This window comes from Salmo salar, chromosome 03 (genome assembly GCF_965601325.2).
Source record: "Salmo salar chromosome 03, fSalSal1, whole genome shotgun sequence".
NCBI classification, from domain to species: domain Eukaryota; kingdom Metazoa; phylum Chordata; class Actinopteri; order Salmoniformes; family Salmonidae; genus Salmo; species Salmo salar.
The window spans coordinates 46,176,024-46,196,225 of record NC_138293.1 but is presented as its reverse complement, the minus strand read 5'-3'; the positions used below and the strand labels follow the sequence as shown (position 1 = coordinate 46,196,225).

Sequence of the window (20,202 nt, the reverse complement as noted above, 5' to 3'; positions counted from 1 at the left end):
CATTCACCTGACAGGTGTGGCATATCAAGAAGCTGATTAAACGGCATGATCATTACACAGGTGCACCTTGTTCTGAGGAAAATAAAAGGCCACTTTAAAATGTGCAGTTTTGTCATGCAACACAATGCCACAGATGTCTCAAGTTTTGAGGGAGCATCTAATTCGCATGCTGACTGCAGGAATGTCCACCAGAGCTGTTGCCAGAGAACTGAATGTTAATTTCTCTACCAACGTCGTTTTAGAGAATTTGGCAGTAGGTCCAACCTGCCCCACAACCACAGACCACATGTAACCACACCTGCTCAGGACCTCCATATGCGGCTTCTTCACCTGCAGGGTCGTCAGAGGGGTGCTGAGGAGGTGGGGTGCTGAGGAGTATTTCTGTCTTTAAGAAAGCCCTTTTGTGGATTAAACCGATTTTGAATTGCATTGTTGGTTAAGGGCTTGTAATTAAGCATTTCACGGTACACCTGTTGTATTCGGTGCATGTGACAAATAAAATGTGATTTGATTTGAAAAATGTATTCTGATTGGTTGGGCCTGGCTCCCCAGTGGGTCGGCCTAGCTCCCCAGTGGATAGGCCTATGCCCTACCAAGCTCACCCATGGCTGTGCCCCTGCCTAGTCATGTGAAATCCATAGATTAAGGCCTAATGAATTTATTTCAATTGACTGATTTCCTTATATGAACTGTAACTCAGCAACATCTTTGAAATTGTTGCATGTTGTGTTTATATTTTTGTTTAGTATAATTGGTTAATTGACTGGATCTTCAAGCTTCCCTGGTTTATACATGAATGCCTTTATCTGGGAAATATGACAACTACCTGAGTGTAGAGTCAACAGTTTATTTACCTGTGGTAACCAGAGGCAACATGAGCAAGAGCTGTCTCATGGCAGCCATGTGGAGGGTTTCACACAAAAGCAGATGTCTGCAATTACTCAGTTATAAAGCCTTGTCAGAGCCATGATGTGATTAACCTCTCAATTATTATTTTTATACTTCAAGTTTAGACCATATAGCCTCGAGCCTAATGTCAGTTTCAGATGTATGTTCAGAAAGCATAGGCTACATGAGTTTGATTACTAGGCTAATAATGGGTTGTGCATGATGGGCCCATTATGTTTGATGCAGTTTTGGAATGAGAGAGAATAGCATATTCTTGCTGAATTTGTAATGGAATAACTTGACCCGAATAGCAATCGCAAAGCTTTTCTCTCTGTTGGACTTCAGATGAATCATTTGCTATAGATTTCTCTGCATCAACTCGAAGCCTTCAGTACCACGTGAGAAGAATGTGCAATGACAGCTTCACGAGCGGCTCCGCTCCCATCTTTGCATTCCAGAGCAGTGGCGTGGAGACAGCACGCTGGCGAAGGTTTGCAGGAATGGGCACATACACACGGCGGCACTTCTGAATGTAGCTAACGTTTGATATATATATATTTTTTTTTTATCAATTTTCCTTATTTTCTTTTCTTTTTTCCCCCTTTTCTTTGATTAGCCTATTTTTATTTTTATTCGAACCAAATCGCCATGGCTTGGCCGTGCATAAGCAGAGTGTGCTGTCTGGCTCGGTTCTGGAACCAGTTTGATAAATCCGATCTTTCAGTGCCACTGACCATACAGAACTACTCGGACATCACCGACCAAGAGGTACAATCCGTCACCAGGCAGGTACCGACGGACCGGGTTCTGAGGCACAACTATTCCACCACGGAACACCGCGGATCCCCCCAGACACCGGGAGATGCCCCGGGGACCCATAGGTCATTGAGGGGCCGGAGGGAGCCCAACTTCAAACCCCGGGAGGACTACCACCAAACCGGTGTGCCTTTCTCCACTGTCACCCAGTACAAGCAGGATTACAAACCCTGGCCTATTCCGAAGAAGGAGAATTTCCCCTGGATTAGCAATGGCGGAAAAGGGGGTGAAGTTGGTTCGGATAGCCCCGTAAACTGTAACCCCAATGCGAGCCAGACTAGAGGGGACATGGGGGAGAGAGAGGAGCGGGGGACGGTAACAGCCAACAGCTCTTACAGGTAGGTTCCGTCACTCTAACGATGTCCTTTCAGAACCGCTCTGTTTCTTTCATTTCAGCACCTGAAGCTCTTCACTCACTAAAAAAACCCATTGATAACCCATTGCGCTCAAACCTAACGATTCCATTCGTCTGCTTCAAGTTTGCTTTAATTTCTTAGCTAATGATGCGCGCTCTGAAATTCGTTAACTCATTTGGTTGGATTATGTACAGTGGGGCATTGTCCCAAATATAATCTGCAGTATACATAATCATGTAATACTATTTCAACGGAAATTGCTATCAGGCTAGGTCTTTGTGTTCCGTGTATGTGTGTGTGTGTGTGTTTGAAATAATCAATAGCTTTAATCTGGAAAGTCGGCTGCTGCTGAAGTAGAAACACAGCAAAACGCTTTCAATTATTCATAAACTCACACACTTGTTATACCCCCCCCCCCCCCCCCGTTGGACACACGTTTTCTTTTAAAGTCCATCATTAAAAAACCAATTGAAGCTATTCTGCCTGAGATCCTGATGTAATGATAATCCGATGCGGCAGCTAACTTTTAATAATACTGTTGTTGTTTTTTTATTTGATGACAGCATGCCACCATCCTCATTAATGCCCCATTAACAGAACCCACCTGAGCCCCTGTACCCCCTCTGAAGTAGCCCCAATCGATGTCATTACCATTCAATGATAAGCGTATGTCATTAGGCCTTACCTTGCTCTCTGATTGGTTCCTTCATACTTTTGGTTGGTTCGATTTACACAACAATACAGAATTTACTAAAATGTTCTATGTTAATTCGCCTACAGTATAAAGAGCAAGAAGCTAATGGACAAATCGTTTGCAGTGTTTGTAAAATAAAAATACTTTTGCAGACCGTGAGTGCTCTCTCTTACCCTTCCATCCCCTCCTCCTTGTAGACAGGAGTACAGGCCGTGGACGGGGGCAAGACCAGCCAAGACCACCAGGAAACAACGCCCCCCTGCCCCGTACGCCAGTCCCGGGTTGGGGGTCTCCCACCTCCCTAATGAGACCAGCTACCAAGCCGCCTACAACGGAGCCGGGGAGTCTTTCAGACACACAGAGCTTCACCAGAGGGACCATACTCCCAGCACCTCCACTGCTGACCTGCTGACCACCACCTCCATCTCCACCGTCCCCCAAAACACCGTAACCCCACTCCAGCCCTACTCCATTGCCACTACCACCCCTATCACCACCACCACCGGCCTCCAGCAGAGCAGCCTGCCAGAGAGACCCGACCTCAGTATAGGAACCATGGGAGAGGTTAGAGGACTCCTGTTTTTGTGTTTCGCAGTGTGTTTCAGGGCACAAATCCTGTTTTTCAATGTTATTTAAAATGGGCCGAATCTTTGATGTGAGCAAAGTCTTAGTGGTAGTATCTCGTCCTATAGAAGTCATTGTATACATCTCTGATGATTTCCTATTCCTTAGATAGTACTATTTCTGGCTAAAGGTAAAGCCACTTGAAAGACATAGACACTGGATGGGGAATATAGGGTAAAGTTATGGTTTGGGATATAGCTATTGTTCCAGCTAGGTACCAGGTGTTCCCAGTGGTGCTGAGGCATCTCTAAGAGCATCCCATTATTAGCCTGAGAAGGTCACCCTGACCCGTTTTTGCAGAAAGGTAAAATGTCACAGTAGCTAATGTTTTTCTCAATACATTGGAGTCAAGGGGAATAAATTAGGTGATACAGCATCCTGTCCTGTCCTAAATCTGCTCAAAGTGACCCAGCTGTTTCGGATGATTATGTAACACCCGGAAACGGCCAGGCTTATGACATTGACCTGGTTAGAGCAGGCATTACATGAGGAGAAAAGAAAGTCAATAATATTCAGACATCTGGTCAATTGGATGTGGAGACTCAATCACTGAGATGGTGTGTCAAAGTGGGTTCAGGTGTGGAGAGAGGGAGGTAGGGAGGGAGTGCGGGGACGGACAGAGACTGAAATACATATAGACAGAGAGAGAAAGAGCAGTACTATAACTCTTCTTCTGTTTTGATCCTAGCGTGACAGGGAGTGGAACTCTTTGGGGAATCTCCAGGGGTTTAGTGCCATCCCCCCGCCCACGCTCCTCTGTGCCATCTGCCAGCGGAGAGTAGGAGAGGACGGGCCGGGCTGGACTGGACTTACTCGGCTTTTCCGCTTTCACTCGTTGTCATCTATGGCAGAGAGATTAGAGAAAGAAGAAACTCCTGCACACTGCTTGCTAGGAATGTTTCAGTTGTCAGTTTAATAACAAGTTGAAATAAACATATCTTTGGCCAATCACATGGGAGAACATGTTTTAGTGTATAGTCTTTCTGTTGTAGCAGTAGCGTAGCCAGACATTTTTGGGTGGATGGGCCTGTAGAAAACAGCTAACTTCCTGCATTTCTACACATTTTGTCATGGGGCAAAGAGAAACATTTGCAGTTTTATAGCTAATCTCATGCTGTTCTCCACATTTTGCCATGAGGCTGAGAGACAAAGTTGCTGTTTTAAAGCTAATTTCCTGCAATTTTACATATTTTGCCATATGGTAGAGAGGAAAATGTGCAGTTTTATAGATAATCTCATGCTATGTTACACATTTTGCAATGAGGCTGAGAGAACATTTAGCATTTTTAATGCTAATTAAAGCTAAAAATCTAGGTGTGTTGACTGTGATAAAGGTACTGGATTATGATCTGTTTTATTCGCTAAATGAACAAATGAAGTGGGCAGTGGCATGGTGCATATAGCCGTACAAGCACAGTGACATATGCCTCAATGCGGTCATATTTGTGGGGGGTGTGGCTTTCAGTTAGTTATTGTTGGCCACCCATCCTATGAGAGTGAATGTCATTCCAGTTAATCTGAATGTCATTCCAGTGCACCGCTTGCTATTCATTCTATCTGATGGCGTTTGCACATTTAGGGAAAAAGACAAATAATGTCCCGTTTGGAACACTGACAAGTAGAGAGCATAAAAATAAAATGACACTTGTTTTTCTGTTCAATCTGATTGGGCGGACCTGTGCCTACGCGGCTGTGTTGTAGAAGGCCAGTCCAACAGTGTTTGACAGGCCACAGGATTTAATATGAGATATGTCATCTGTAGGTCATAGTCTATTAATAACCATGGCCCAAAAACCAGGGTGAGATGTGTGTGTGTTCAGGGTGCATGCAGGGAAAGGTACAACACTACAGTAGGCTACTATGTAGAGCTGTTTTACAAATTGTGTGCAAAGGATTTAACCCCATCTCCTGCCCAGAAAAGTAGACATCAGATACCAGCTACAGGCTATGGTCATCATATTGGACCCCCAACCCATCAATCAACTTCTACTTCAGTAATACCTCCCCTCTACCCCAAAACAACAACCTAGTGCTCCATCGTTTTTAATCGGTCACCGAGCAATCTGCCAACACGACGCAAAAGTCATGGGATCTATATTAAACAATCCAGTTCAGTGTTCAGTCCCAGCCCCCACACACTGCCAAGTCATTATTGACACCCCAACCCACTAAGCTCTCTGACCAAGCACTCCACACACACACACACACACACACACACACACACACACACACACACACACACACACACACACACACACACACACACACACACACACACACACACACACACACACACACACACACACACACACACACACACACACACACACACACACACACGCACACACGCACACACACCACTCAGGGTATTGTCCATCGACATGATGAGTCAATGGACACATTTTTCATTGACTCATCAAGGTCATGGATAGACAAAAGCACAGCTGTGTAACGTTGGAGCATAGTGCACAGAGCCATGCATACAGGTAGTGAGCAGTTAGTACCATTACAGTGTGTGCTGATAAACCTCTGAGAAGTTGATCCGCTTTCATAGCATTCACCCACCCATCAAGGGAATGAATACTGTAGTCCTCATTATGCTTTTGGAACCAAAATCAATAAACTTGATTATGAGAGGGAGTGAGTGATTAAAAATGTATATTTTTTTCAAATTAGCAGTACCCTTACAGTTAAGAAAGAGGCTACAAGCCATTTATTTCTGAAACACATGCAAGCTTTCTGAGTGCTTCCTGAATGTTTCTGGTAAACACTTAGACATAAAATTCTGTAGTTTCATCAATGCATCTACTGAGAGTGTTTTCTCCCATGAGGCATTAAGAATCTTGTTTTTAGCACTGATGGAGAACATTGCCTGAGCTTTTAAATGTGACATAAAGAGTTTTTTCCGCTTTGTAGCGAAACAGATAAACAGGGGAGAAAAGGGGATGTGGTTTACAATGGGCTGCATAAAGAGAGGATCAAACTGTGCAGACACAAAGCATCCTGCAAATCACCTCCCTTTGCACCCCTTTCCTCACTCTCATCATCTCTCCTTTCACCCTCCCTCCAGTCCCGCTCCTCTTTTTTCTCTCTCTTTCCTGTCTCCATGTTCGGTTGAATTGGAACTTTTCCCTTTTCCCACGATGTGTATGACTACAGCCACTGTCATGAGCCAAACCAGCAGGGTTATATCAAGGGAGGGAGGGAAAAAGAAAAAAACTGAGTGAGGGATGGAAAGGGTGAGAGGAAGAGAGAGCGATAAAGTGAGCAATAATGGATTATTTGCCATTTTGCCAGTGTGATGCGATGCAGTGGCTTGCAGTCATTTCAGCGTGAATCTCATTTAAGAGAGAGGCAGACCTGGCTGCTGTACTGAGTGGAAAAGAGTGTGTGTGGGAGGAGGTGAACATACCCACAGATACACACAAACACATATGCAAACAGACTGAAGCACACGCACACACTTTTTTCAAAGCTGCAGTTTGACAAATTTCACGTACAGACACAGCCTCACATCCAGCAAATACAGTAGTAGTCATATCCTATTTTTCATTGGCTGAAGAGACTGCCACTGAGACTACAGACTACGACTCTGCCAAACAAACCTTCCGTTTGGCCATTCTACCACTACTAATCAACTGCATTGGAACATGCAGATCCATATCTCATCATCATATCAAGCCTAGAACACGTTACTTGATGGATGCAGCATGCAAACTTCATTTCAGGGTTGAGTGAAGTTCCATTCATGTAGGTTCCGGCTGGATGTTCTTTCAGAAAGTAGCATCAGCAATATTTGCTGTGATTAATTATGTCTACCAGTCCACTGACAGGAGGGCTGATGCACTATGACTGCACAACCAAACAAGTCACCTCTCATATTATCATACAATCAGTGCCCAGTTTATTTGGTACACCCATCTAGTACCGGTCGGACCCCTCTTTGCCTCCAGAACCGCCTGAATTGCTCGGGGGGCGGATTTTACAAGGTGTGATTTTACTGTTGTAATGCGTCATTATTTGCCTGTTTGTGGCCCGCCTGTTAGCTTGCACAATTCTTGACAGTCTCCTTCAACCTCTCCCATCAATGAGCTGGTTTCGTCCACAGGACTGCCGCTGACTGGATGTGTTTTGTTGGTCGCCCCGTTCTCTGTAAACCCGAGACACTGTCGTGCAGGAAAAGCCCAGGAGGCCGGCCGTTTCTGAGATACTGGAACCGGCGCGCCTGTCACTGACGATCATACCACACTCAAAGTCGCTTAAGTAATTTATTTGGCCTATTCTAATGTTCAATCGAACAGTAACTGAATGCCTCTGTGCCTGTCTGCCTGCTTTATATAGCAAGCCATGGCCACATGGACTCACTGTCTGTACGAGCGAACCATTTTCGTGAACAGGGTGGTGTACCTAATAAACTGGCCGCTGAGTGTATATCATATATCCTATCTGAACAGCACAAGACCTGCATTGCCTGTGGTCATCTTTGAATAACCCATGTGTTGTGTGTCTTTTTGCAGGAGCAGTTGGTTAGGACTAAGCTCTCTCCCAACCCCTCTGCGGTTTTTCAAAGCGGATCCAGAATCTTCAACATATGACAGACTCTCCAAATCCTTCTACTAGGTTACGGGGAGTCCAAAGAACCAATTAGGGAATGTTCTCTGTCCGTTCAACACAATAACAAAATCTATGCAAGGGGAATGTACATCTTCTTAATGTAACCAGAAAGGAAAAGTCAGCTTATCGTCCAGTATAGTAAATCAGAGACAAGAGTGAATGAGAAACTAGATGTCATAAAACAAGATAAATCATTTTACAATTCTGTTCTATTGCTATGAAAATGTAATTTGCATGAAACAAACTAGTTTGAAATCAAGCTGTTTTGCCGTCAGACACTCCAAGACAACACGGCTGCTCTGTAATGTGTGTTTGTGTGTACTGTATTTACAGGTATGTTTGTGTGTATGTGTGTGCGCCTGTTGAGTTGGAATGATTTAAGTTAATAAATCATTTTTGTACATATTGTTGGATCTATTGAAATGACAAGAAATGTATGCTCAAACTACACTTTGTCCAGAAAGTGTGTTGATCTTTGCTAGTCTTTTATTAACGGAAACAAAAAATATATTTATTTCATTTCTTTTCAATTGCTGGTAGGTAACTATTTTGAGACAAAATAGTTGTTTCTGGTGTATATGTTCATTTTGTAAATCTGCTTAAGAAAATAAAAAGTAAAATATGATATAATGTACAGTATATTACAATAAAAGAATATTAGGTTCTTAACTCCTGTTTGTCCAATTGATGTCGATGTTTCTGCTACACCCATCTTATATGATATCTACTGTATCTATATGATGAACTGTTTTCTTTGATCAGGACCCGTATTCATAAAGCATCTCAGATTTGGAGTGCTGATCTGGGATCCCCCCATATAATATTACTCATCATGATCTAAAAGGCAAAACAGATCAGATCAGCACTCCTACTCTGGAGATGCTTTATGAATACAAACCAGATTCATTCTTGAGATAGTGAACCAATATCCAACAGGGTGAACATGAGGTGGTTAGACACATTGTGATGTGTGTGCTATAACACCTTTGATCTGATGTGATGGAGCTGAATCTGAGTGAACAAGCTGAGAGAGAGCAGCCTGCATCTCCATAAGTGTGATGATGATTTAAAAAATTGTAAATCTATTTAAAGTGGCAAGTCAGTTAAGAACAAATTATTATTTACAGTGACAGCCTACCCCAGCCAAACCCTCCCCTAATAGGACGAATTGTGCGCCACCCTATGGGACTCCCAATCAAGGCTGGTTGTGATACAGCCCAGGATTGAACCAGGGTCTGTAGTGACACCTCTAGCACTGAGATGCAGTGCCTTAGACTGCTGCGCCACTCGGGAGCCCTCGAGTGGCACACCATGTTTTCTTTGTTCCCCTTTTATGTGACATCTTACAACAGCGGAGGTGGGGTGTGTGTGGTTTTGCATGCACAAGCAGTTCATGGCAAAATCTATGCTCACAGCAACTAAATCGGAAGCAATAATGACTAATTTCCCTGGTCCAGCAACATGATCCACAGAATGAAACAACAACACAACACATAATAGTACAGTACATTGTATGACTTGCAGTGAATTCTGTACCTGTTTTTTCAATCTATTAGTTTAATGGAAGCCTGCTAGAAATTATACACAAGGTCCACAGGATCAGATGCATAACCCCTTTTTCAGATCAGTCCCTTTATCCCAGCCCTAACCTTACAGTAACCGAATCTTACAGAAACCTAATCTACTCTGGGGCGTCAGGTAGCCTAGTGGTTAGAGTGTTGGGCCAATAACCGAAAGGTTACTAGATCGAATCCCAGAGCTGACAAGGTTAAAATCTGTTGTCCTGCCCCTGAACAAGGCAGATAACCCACTGTTCCTAGGCCGTCATTGTTAATAAGAATGTGTTCTTAACTGACTTGCCTAGTTTAAAATAAATTATCTAACATTACAGCAACCTGACCAAAATGTATAGTTAACTAACATTAAACTGATCTAAGAGTAATGAGCAAACCACTATTGGAACAAATGTGTGCCAGTCAGGGATGCTGAACATGACCATATTATGTAATGCATGTCACACAGCTCTGATATGATCACAGGGATCATCTGTTGACAAACACGGCTCTCTCTGATGTTTGCATGTCGGGTCATTCTGGCTAGTACCTGAAAACTTGGCTGTCTCTATCCCTGCCTAGGTATCTAAAATGAAATACTGCCTCTGATGTATCCAAAGGTGGGCTCTGTCAGTGACCTGCGGCTTTGTGTTTCTGGCTTCTAGAATAGTAAGTGATATTCGAGGGTCAAAGAAGGCCACTACTTAAGAGTTTAATCCCTCAATGAACCAGATCCTTTCTCATCCCTCTTATGTCATTTGCCATCCTTTCGGATAAAAAAAGGGAGCGAAGCATGGGAGTTGAGCCACACAGAATGTAAAGTACTGCCATCTGATCCTACCATCCCACCAAAGCCTCCTCATCAGTCCAGTACCCTGTAATCTCTCAAAATCTACTGCAGCCCTATCACCCAGACTGTACTAAAAGGAGAGGTGGAGAAAATGTGGCCCAGTTGGTAGAGCATGGCACTTGCAGCGCCAAGGGTTGTGAGTTTGATTCCAACTGGGGCCAACCGTATGCATGCATAGCTGGAAGTAACTTCAGATTAAAGCATCTGCTAAATATGATTATTAGAAATGAATAGAACAGGCCGTTACTGCAATTTCAGCTAAAAATGTCAATGCATTCCAGCTGCTTCAAAAACATTGCTCTGCTATTACCATTCAGGAATGTTGGCTCAATGAGGAAATTCTGTTTACACTGGCCTGCTTCAAGGGGGGCAACTGTCGGACGAGTGTCGTGCTCTACTTCCAGAGGTAGCGGGCGAGATGTAGCAAATGGGCAAGTTTACATTTGAGTAATATGAGTAGCCGACTGTATTTTTTTGAAAAGTGTGAAGAAGCTCTCAGAGAAAGAGAGGAAGAGGGAGGGAATCGGGAAAGGGCATCCTGGGGCGGAGGGGGGATAACAAGACACTAAGTCACTTCAAAAACACAACCACAGTTTTATAAACAAGTTTTCCATTTTAATACAAGAATATTGATCATATTTTTGGTGTGCACTGGAAAATGAAAATATAATGGTCAATTGATATTATTTCTACAATACATAAAGTTTGGTCAAACGGGCAAGGTGACCACTCAGTCTAGAGTGAGCACACCACACACTTACCAGATTCATACTGAAACATAACACCTATCACCTTCACTCCTACACAAGCTAAATGTCCACCAGTAACCATGTACACAACATCCAAAATGCATCATATTCAAAGATATTTTCATTAATTCACCTTAACTTTCTCTCACTCTCGTATCCAGGTACATACAGTACACCCATATTCACACCACATTTACCCCAACACATACACACTAACACAAACACATAAATAATGCACACAAACACATATTCTAACACACCATAGTAATGACTTTGCTGGTAGCGGGGCTTGATTTGAAGTGAACAAACAAAAACTAGAGTCAGTCACACACACAATGTACACAAAAACACAGTCATAGTGGTAGGGACATACATACTGTATCGAAAACATAACATTACAAATGCACTTTACCAACAATTGACGGTCAACCCTACTCCAGAGGGGAGTGGACCAAGTAAAAAAACACAACGTTAATCTTGGACTCACACAGATGAATGTGTGGCCCCTCCATCCCTACTGTCCAACACTTCAAGTTATAGCACTCCTTCACTGACATATCGATCTAGCCTGGTCCCAGATCTGTATGCGCATGTTTAGCTCGACTCCTCTGGCTATTGTTGTCATTGCATACATGCTTAGTCGGCTGAAACACACACAGATCTGTGATCAGGCTGATATGTGACACTTGAGAACAGTCTAGACACAAACACAACAGTCAGGATTGGGCCCTGTTCCATTTCAACTCAGTCAATTCAGGACAAAAAAAAATAAAAAAATATTATAATCTGTGATTCTAAAATCCCTTATGGAAAATAATTGAACCAATTGCATTCGGATTTCTAAATGAATGAATTTCTTGAATTGACTGAATGAAAAGAACACTGTTCCCAGAAGAGTACAATGGGAGTACAATGGTATTAAGACTGTTATCGGGGGGGGGGGGGGGGGTCATCGTCTGGTCTGATGTACAGTAGGTCTGTAAGCCACTTACTCTCCCCCCTGTGACTGTCAGACAGACAATACTTTAATGACCGAGGCTGCGGATCTGACTTTTCTGGATCTTTCTTCACGACAGCTAAAGGTCCCGAAGGTTCTGCGCATGTGCAGAATTCTCTACTTTACACAGTCTCTGCTGTATTTGTGCATTTCTCACTGTCGATCATGAATTATAATTCTTCAAGTTTTACTGGTGAAACTTCCATGCAGCATTTGCATCCCGACCATTTGATCTCAACGGAGTTTCATGAGGATATGCATTTACATCTTCTTGAGTTATAGGGTACAGTTTCAAAGTAACCTACACTATTGTTTTGAATTAGGCCAGTGAGCAAATTCTAGAGCAGATGGTGTTAACTAGCATAGCCTACATGTGTTTAGTTTCAATCAAAGCACATATTTGGCCTAGTGGCGTGCATTGTTGTGGCCATTTGAGAGAAGAATTCAACCATTTAATTCACACATAATCCCATTACAAGTTGAGAGAGAAGACACCAGACACACTGTCCCGTAGATATCTATTTTGAAGCATTCGACAATGTTTAAGACCCACAATGTTCAATACAACGTTTATCTCACATTGTGTGGTGGTTTAAAGGGACCAGACTGAGCCCAGCTGTGATTAAGTCAGTGGATACAGTACATTAGTCTGACTGTCAGGTAAACCAGTTATACAAACTAAAACAGATTATGAAAGAAACGGCTATGCCAGGTATGCTATGATTAATCCCCGGGGGCGCATTCAGTAGGGCACAGCGTTATATAAATACTGTTTATTGAGTAGAACAGATATACTGATCTGTCATCATATAGAGTAAAGCAACGCTATTCCAACTTTTTTAACGGAGACCACATTTTTTATCACTAAAATGTCAGGGGAGTGGGAACCCCATAACAAAATAAAGCTAATTCAGAGTCCACAGACGCAGAGACGCGATAGTCCTGCGGCCCACTGTGACACATCTGGATCTACGACCACCATCCGCAGGGGATGCACAGCCTGACTGCACACCTCCCCCAAATTCCCAACCAACACGGCTCCCGCTATTCATTTGAATGTGGCGACGGTTGGAGAAATAGCTTGAGCAGCGCTGAGAATTCGAAAACGATGAAAGCCAACGGTCCAATATTCTAGAACTGTTGGAGGAAACATACACGTTTTGGACTCAGAAAAGGGTTTAGGGATCATGTCATATCTTAATGTTCAGTAGGTTGTGGAGTCCTGAATTCCACCCAGGTGTTTGGTGTTGTCTGTGTTCTTGATTCTACTTTATGATACTGAGATATGAAAAGTAGCTGACTAATGGTTTAAAATGTCGGTTGGTGAGATGGTCTTCCAGGTGAGGTCGGAGCATTCCTGCTGCGCTCTGACTGTTTCTCTGTTGTGGTCAATGTCTGTCAGAGAGTTCTTCTGCCGGGCCAACAGTTCAGTTTAACCCCAGAGAGGCAGGTCCATATGCTCCTTCTGCAGCTCTTACTGCCGGTCTCTCAGCTAGTGAGACTGATGTGAGTAGCCAGTAGTGATGGGGGAAATATCGATACAGTTACATATTGGGACATTATTTCTGACAATATATCGTATCGTTTTGACAATATCGCAATATTATTATTGCGCTAGCTGTCTGTACCGGCACCAAAACTCTAGCATTTTTCCTTCAGTTTGTTCTTCATTTTCTTTTTAAATAGGGAGCCAATTTGTTTTCAGCACTTTTATTTCCATGATAAAAACTCGTTCTCATGGCTCTCTCTTGTCCCTCGGCAGCAGACATATGGTGAGCAATGTGTTTGGAACATCAAATCGCAATTAAATCACAGTATTGAATTGCAATACGTATAGAATTGTGAGAATCGCAATACATATTGTATCGGCGCGTAAGTATCATGATAATATTGTATCGTGAGGTCCCTGGTAATTCCCAGACCTAGTAGCCAGTGTGCGTGTATCTCTCTCAGTCTGGGTGGCCGTTGTTCTTAGTTAAGTTGTGTATAAGGTTGTGTGTAATCAGTCCTCCTTGGTCAGGTAGCCCATGTGCGTGTTGGTGAGGAAGTCACATGTGGGGATGCTGCTGGACGCCTGGTGAATATTTATGGCTGTGATCTCTCTGGGAGCCCTGAGGACACATCAGGAAGATATTCATTGACCTAATAGTGTATTTAATAGGGACAAATATAATACATTCTCAGTGGTTAGTATACCAGCTCAGTGTGAAGGGGGAAAATGAGTGTGTCTCACCTGTTCTGGTGGGATTTTACGTGGGCTCCAGCCAGAGCTTCTCTCAGGATGTCACTAGCAAACTGCTCTGTTGCCTACAGAAGACAGAAACACTTATCATATCCTAGAATCTATACATCACAGAACATCTTGTCTCTCATCTTCTATCTCTCTGGTCACCCCCAAAGCCAATTCCTCCTTTGGCCGTCTCTCCTTCCAGTTCTCTGCTGCCAATGACTGGAACGAACTACAAAAATCTCTGAAACTGGAAACACTTATCTCCCGCACTAGCTTTAAGCACCAGCTGTCAGAGAAGCTCACAGATCACTGCACCTGTACATAGCCCATCTATAATTTAGCCTAAACAACTACCGCTTCCCCTACTGTATTTATTTAGCTCCTTCGCACCCCATTATTTGTATTTCTACTTTCTTCCACTACAAATCTACCATTCCAGTGTTTTACTTGCTATATTGTATTTACTTTGCCACCATGGCCTTTTTTGCCTTTACCTCCCTTATCTCACCTCATTTGCTCACATTGTATATAGACCTATTTTTCTACTGTATGTTTGTTTTACTCCATGTGTAACTCTGTGTTGTTGTATGTGTCGAACTGCTTTGCTTTACCTTGGCCAGGTCGCAATTGTAAATGAGAACTTGTTCTCAACTTGCCTACCTGGTTAAATAAAGGTGAAATAAATAAATAAAAATTATATCAGAACAAGAACAAAGACTGGTGCACAGAGGGACACAGGAAAAATGTATCTGTCAATCTCGTGAATGATGCCCATCTTTAGGTGAGGCCGACTTTCATTCTCATTGTTCATTATGCTGTGTTGTGTTTGAGGCATCCGGAGTGACTAACCTTGAGAATCATGGCCTCAATCACCGGCGCAAAAACATTCTTCTCCACCTCCACCTGCTGAAAGGCCACGCCAATCTGAGAGAGATGGAGAAAGGAGAGGGTTAGGGGAGAAGGGAGAGAGAAAGAGGGAGACTTAAGTTAGGAGATGGGAGATGCTGTTACGACAAGATACTTTACACAGTTGTGCTGATGCTAGGAGTGTATATTTTTACACTCTTCTTCCAGGTTTTTCCTCGTCCTACAATCCTCTAGCATCTTAATACAGCACCGTGAAAGCTGGCCATTTTTAAGAGCTTTTCAACTTTCAAAGCCGACCTCTAGTCTGCAAAGGACAATTGTCCACTGAGAATTGAATTTCACTGCAAAGCGCACATACTTGGTTTCCTCCAAGGTCTAAATCGGTATACTTATATGGCAAGAAGGAAAACCAGCACACACTGTGGCCATGGAGGATCAAAGTTGTGCAATCCTAAGTAAGGGTAAACTTCGTCCAACTCCCTTATTTGTCGGTGCTGACCACAGTGCCTTGCAAAAGTATGCACCCCCCTTGGCAATTTTCCTATTTTATTGCCTTACAACCTGGAATGAAAATTGATTTTTTGGGGGGGGTTTGTATCATTTTGATTTACAAAACATGCCTACCACTTTGAAGATGCAAAATATTTTGTATTGCTCTACAAAAAAACTGAGCGTGCATAACTATTCACCCCCCCAAAGTCAATACTATGTAGAGCCACCTTTTGCAGCAATTACAGCTGCAAGTCTCTTGGGATATGTCTCAATATGTTTGGTACATCAAGCCACTGGGATTTTTGCCCATTCTTCAAGGCAAAACCGCTCCAGCTCCTTCAAGTTGGATGGCTTCCTGCTGGTGTACAGCAATCTTTAAGTCATACCACAGATTCTCAATTGGATTGAGGTCTGGGCTTTGATTAGGCCATTCCAAGACATTTAAATGTTTCCCCTTAAACCACTCGAGTGTTGTTTTAGCAGTATGCTAAGGTTCATTGTCCTGCTGGAAGGTGAACCTCCGTCCAAGTCTCAAATCTCTGGAAGACTGAAACAGGCTTCCCTCAAGGATTTCCCTTTATTTTGCACCATCCATCATTCCTTCAATTCTGACCAGTTTCCCAGTCCCTCCTGATGAAAAAGATCCCCACAGCATGTTGCCACCACCTTGCTTCAATGTGGGGGTGGTGTTCTCGGGGTGATGAGAGGTGTTGGGTTTGCGCTGAACATAGCGTTTTCCTTGATGGCTAAAAAGCTCAATTTTAGTCTCATCTGAACAGAGTACCTTCTTCCATATGTTTGGGGAGTCTCACACATGCCGTTTGGTGAAAACCAAATGTGTTTGCTTATTTTTTTCTTTAAGCAATGGCTTTTTTTCTGGCCACTTTTCCGTAAAGCCCAGCTTAGTGGTGTTGCAGACTTTGGGGCCTTTCAGAACAGGTGTATATATACTGAGATCAAGTGACAGATCATGTGACACTTAGATTGCACACAGGTGGACTTTATTTAACTAATTATGTGACTTCTGAAGGTAATTGGTTGCACCAGATCTTATTTAGGGGCTTCATAGCAAAGGGGGTGAATACATTTTACATTTTAGTCATTTAGCAGACGCTCTTATCCAGAGCGACTTACAGTAGTGAGTGCATACATTTCATACATTTTTATTTATTTTATTTTTCTCCGTACTGGTCCCCCGTGGGAATCGAACCCACAACCCTGGCGTTGCAAACACCATGCTCTACCAACTGAGCCACACGGGACCTGTACACACCACTTTCCCGGTGTTAATTTTTATTTTTTATGTTCTTATTTTCATTTCACTTCACCAATTTGGACTATTTTGTGTATGTCCATTACATGAAATCCAAATAAAATTAATTTAAATTACAGGTTGCAATGCAACAAAATTGGAAAAATGCCAAGTGGGGTGAATACTTTTGCAAGGCACTGTATCTCCTCACCTGTTGGGCTGTGTCGCTGACGAACTGGGCCGAGGGGCATGGGGCCAGGAAGTACTTGGGCTCGGGGTCCGTTTCCTGTTCCTCTTCTTTGACCTTTAACTTCTGAGAGGGTGGGGTCACACTGACGATGTCTAGGACTTCATCATTGTCATCCTCTGGCTCAGTCTTCAGCAGGGTCTGCAGCTGCTCCAACCGCTGGACCAACTCCTCACAGCTACCCAGGGTAGAGGGGCACTCTACAAAATGATGTATACACACAAGTTAACACACACACAAAGGTAGAGGTTCCAATAACAGCGAATGTTCTCTATCTACAGCCTAAGGTAGCAGCAGGGTGAAATGAGCTGTGAAATGTGTGAGCGTCTACACTGAGTGTACAAAACATTAAGAACAACCTAATATTGAGTTGAACCCCCCTTTTGCCCTCAGAACAGCCTCAATTCGTCAGAGCATGGACTCTACAAGGTGTTGAAAGCGTTCCACAGGGATGCTGGCCCATGTTGACTCCAATGCTCCCCACAGTTGTGTCACGTTGGCTGGATGTCCTTTGGGCGGTGGACCATTCTTGATACAGTGCACTCGGAAAGTAGTCAGACCCCTTGACTTTTTCCACATTTTGTTACGTTACAGCCTTATTCGAAAATGGATTAAATAGTTTTTTCCTTCATCAATATTCACACAATACTACATAATGACAAAGAAAAAAATGGTTTTTAGAAGTTTCTGCAAATATATATAAACAAAACTGAAATAGCACATTTACATAAGTATTCAGACCCTTAACTCAGTACTTTGTTGAAGCACCTTGGGCAGCGATTACAGCCTTGAGTCTTCTTGGGTATGATGCTACAAGCTTGGCACACCTGTATTTGGGGAGTTTCTCCCATTATTCTCTGCAGATCCTCTAAAGCTCTGTCAGGTTTTTCAGGTGTCTCCAGAGATGTTCGATCTGGGCTCTGGCTGGGCCACTCGAGGACATTCAAAGACTTGTCCCGAAGCCACTCCTGCGTTGTCTTGGCTGTGTGCTTAGAGTTGTTGTTCTTTTGGAAGGTGAACCTTCGCCCCAGTCTGAGGTCCTGAGTGCTCTGGGCCAGGTTTTCATCAAGGATTTTTCTGTTCATCTTTCCCTCGATCCTGATTAGTCTCCCAGTTCCTGCCGCTGAAAAACATCCCCACAGAATGATGATGCCACCACCATGCTTCACTGTAGGGATGGTGCCAGGTTTCCTCCAGAAGTGACGCTTGGCATTCAGGCCAAAGAGTTCAATCTTGGTTTAATCAGACCAGAGAATCTTGTTTCTCATGTTCTGAGAGTAATTTAGGTGCAAACTCCAAGCAGGCTGTCACGTACCTTTTACTAAGGAGTGGCTTCCGCCTGGCCACTCTACCATAAAGGCCTGGTTGGTGGAGTGCTGCAGAGATGGTTGTCCTTCGGGAAGGTTCTCCCATCTCCACAGAGAGACTCTGGAGCTCTGTCAGAGTGACCATCGGGTTCTTGGTCACCTCCCTGAACGATGCCTTCCTCACCTGATTGCTCAGTTTGGCCGGACGGCCAGCTCTAAGAGTCTTGGTGGTTCCAAACTGTTGAATTTAAGATTGATGGAGACCACAGTGTTCTTGGGGACGTTCAATGCTGCAGACATATTTTGGTACCCTTCCCCAGATATGTGCCTCGACACAATCCTGTCTCAGAGCTCTACGGACAATTCGTTCGACCTCATGGCTTGGATTTTGCTCTGACATGCACTGTCAACTGTGTGACCTTATATAGACAGGTGTGTACTTTTCCAAATCATGTCCAATCGATTGAATTTACCACAAGTGGACAAAAGTGGAGGATGAGCAATGGAAACAGGATGCACCTGAGCAAAATTTCAAGTCTTATGGAAAAGGGTCTGAATACTTATGTAAATAAGGTATTTCTGTTTTAATTTTTTTATACATTTGCTACAATTTCTAAAAATCTGTCTTCACTTTGTCATTATGGGGTATTGTATGAAGATTGACGAGGAAAAACAATTTATTCAATTTTTGAATAAGGCTGTAACAACAAAATGTGTAAAAAGTCAAGGGGTCTGAATAATTTCTGAACGCACTGTACACACGGGAAACTGTTGAGCGTGAAAAACCCATCAGCGTTGCAGTTCTTGACACAAACCGGTGTACCTGGCACCTACTACCATACCCCGTTCAAAGGCACTTGCCCATTCACCCTCTGAATGGCACACATACACAATCCATGTCTCAATTGTTGTCTCTCAGATAAAAAAAGAAATAATTATCCTCCCCATTCATCTACACTGATTGAATAAGGGATCATAGCTTTCACCTGGATTCACCTGGTCAGTCATTTTGTACACAGTGTATATTGCTCTGTACTCCATAGAAAGACAGAGATTGAATCAAGATAAATGGACAATTTAGAGAAATGTAAATAAACAACTTTGGTGTACCGTAAATAAAGACTTCCTTGCTCTTTATATTAATTACATCTTGAAAATAACCTTCAGAAAATAGGCTAACAGGTGAGAGCTTTAAACAGGTATGAAGGCTGAGCACATCTGTTCGTAACTTTGTATTTAGACATGCAGAGAAAGACAGTGAGAGTGAGTGAGTTAGAGAGAGTGTATTAAAGAGAGAGAGCAAAAGAGTTTGTGCATTTGGGCCATAGCGATCAGAGCAAAGCCTCGCAGAACAGAGCTTGGCTGTTTGGGCTCTCAGCCTGGTGTGTGGCTTCCTTTCTCCTCCACGCAGGAACAGGAACAATGGACAGAATTAATTAGGACTGCCTGTGAATACCAGGCAAGCCTGCATACTAGCACTAATAACACAGTACACTGAACATTGAAAAAGGTTACAAAATGCCACATAATAGAGTTGCAGTGACATTTCTTCTGGAGAGGCATGGACACGCACTCTTCCAAAAATCATCAAATCTCTCTCTCTCTCTCACACGCACGCCTACACACAACAACAACCCTCTTCACCTCCCCCCCACCCACACTCTAC

The 20,202-nt window shown here is 43.2% G+C and overlaps 1 protein-coding gene across 2 annotated transcripts; it reads left to right on the top strand.

The window, feature by feature from the left end:
* The first annotated feature begins 1,272 nt into the window (after positions 1 to 1,272).
* On the top strand, positions 1,273 to 8,661 carry LOC106600586 (microtubule-associated protein 6 homolog). 2 transcript variants are annotated; one of them, XM_014192063.3, is made up of 3 exons: positions 1,273 to 2,042; positions 2,952 to 3,318; positions 4,067 to 5,593. In XM_014192063.3, the coding sequence occupies exons 1-3, from the start codon at positions 1,537 to 1,539 to the stop codon at positions 4,292 to 4,294; spliced, it is 1,101 nt and encodes a 366-aa protein (XP_014047538.1). In that variant the 5' UTR covers positions 1,273 to 1,536; the 3' UTR covers positions 4,295 to 5,593. The 2 variants fall into 2 exon arrangements, with proteins under 2 accessions (XP_014047538.1, XP_014047539.1); XM_014192064.3 differs by lacking the exon at positions 4,067 to 5,593 and adding an exon at positions 7,896 to 8,661 and having other exon boundaries at positions 1,275 to 2,042.
* Positions 8,662 to 20,202: the final 11,541 nt, after the last annotated feature.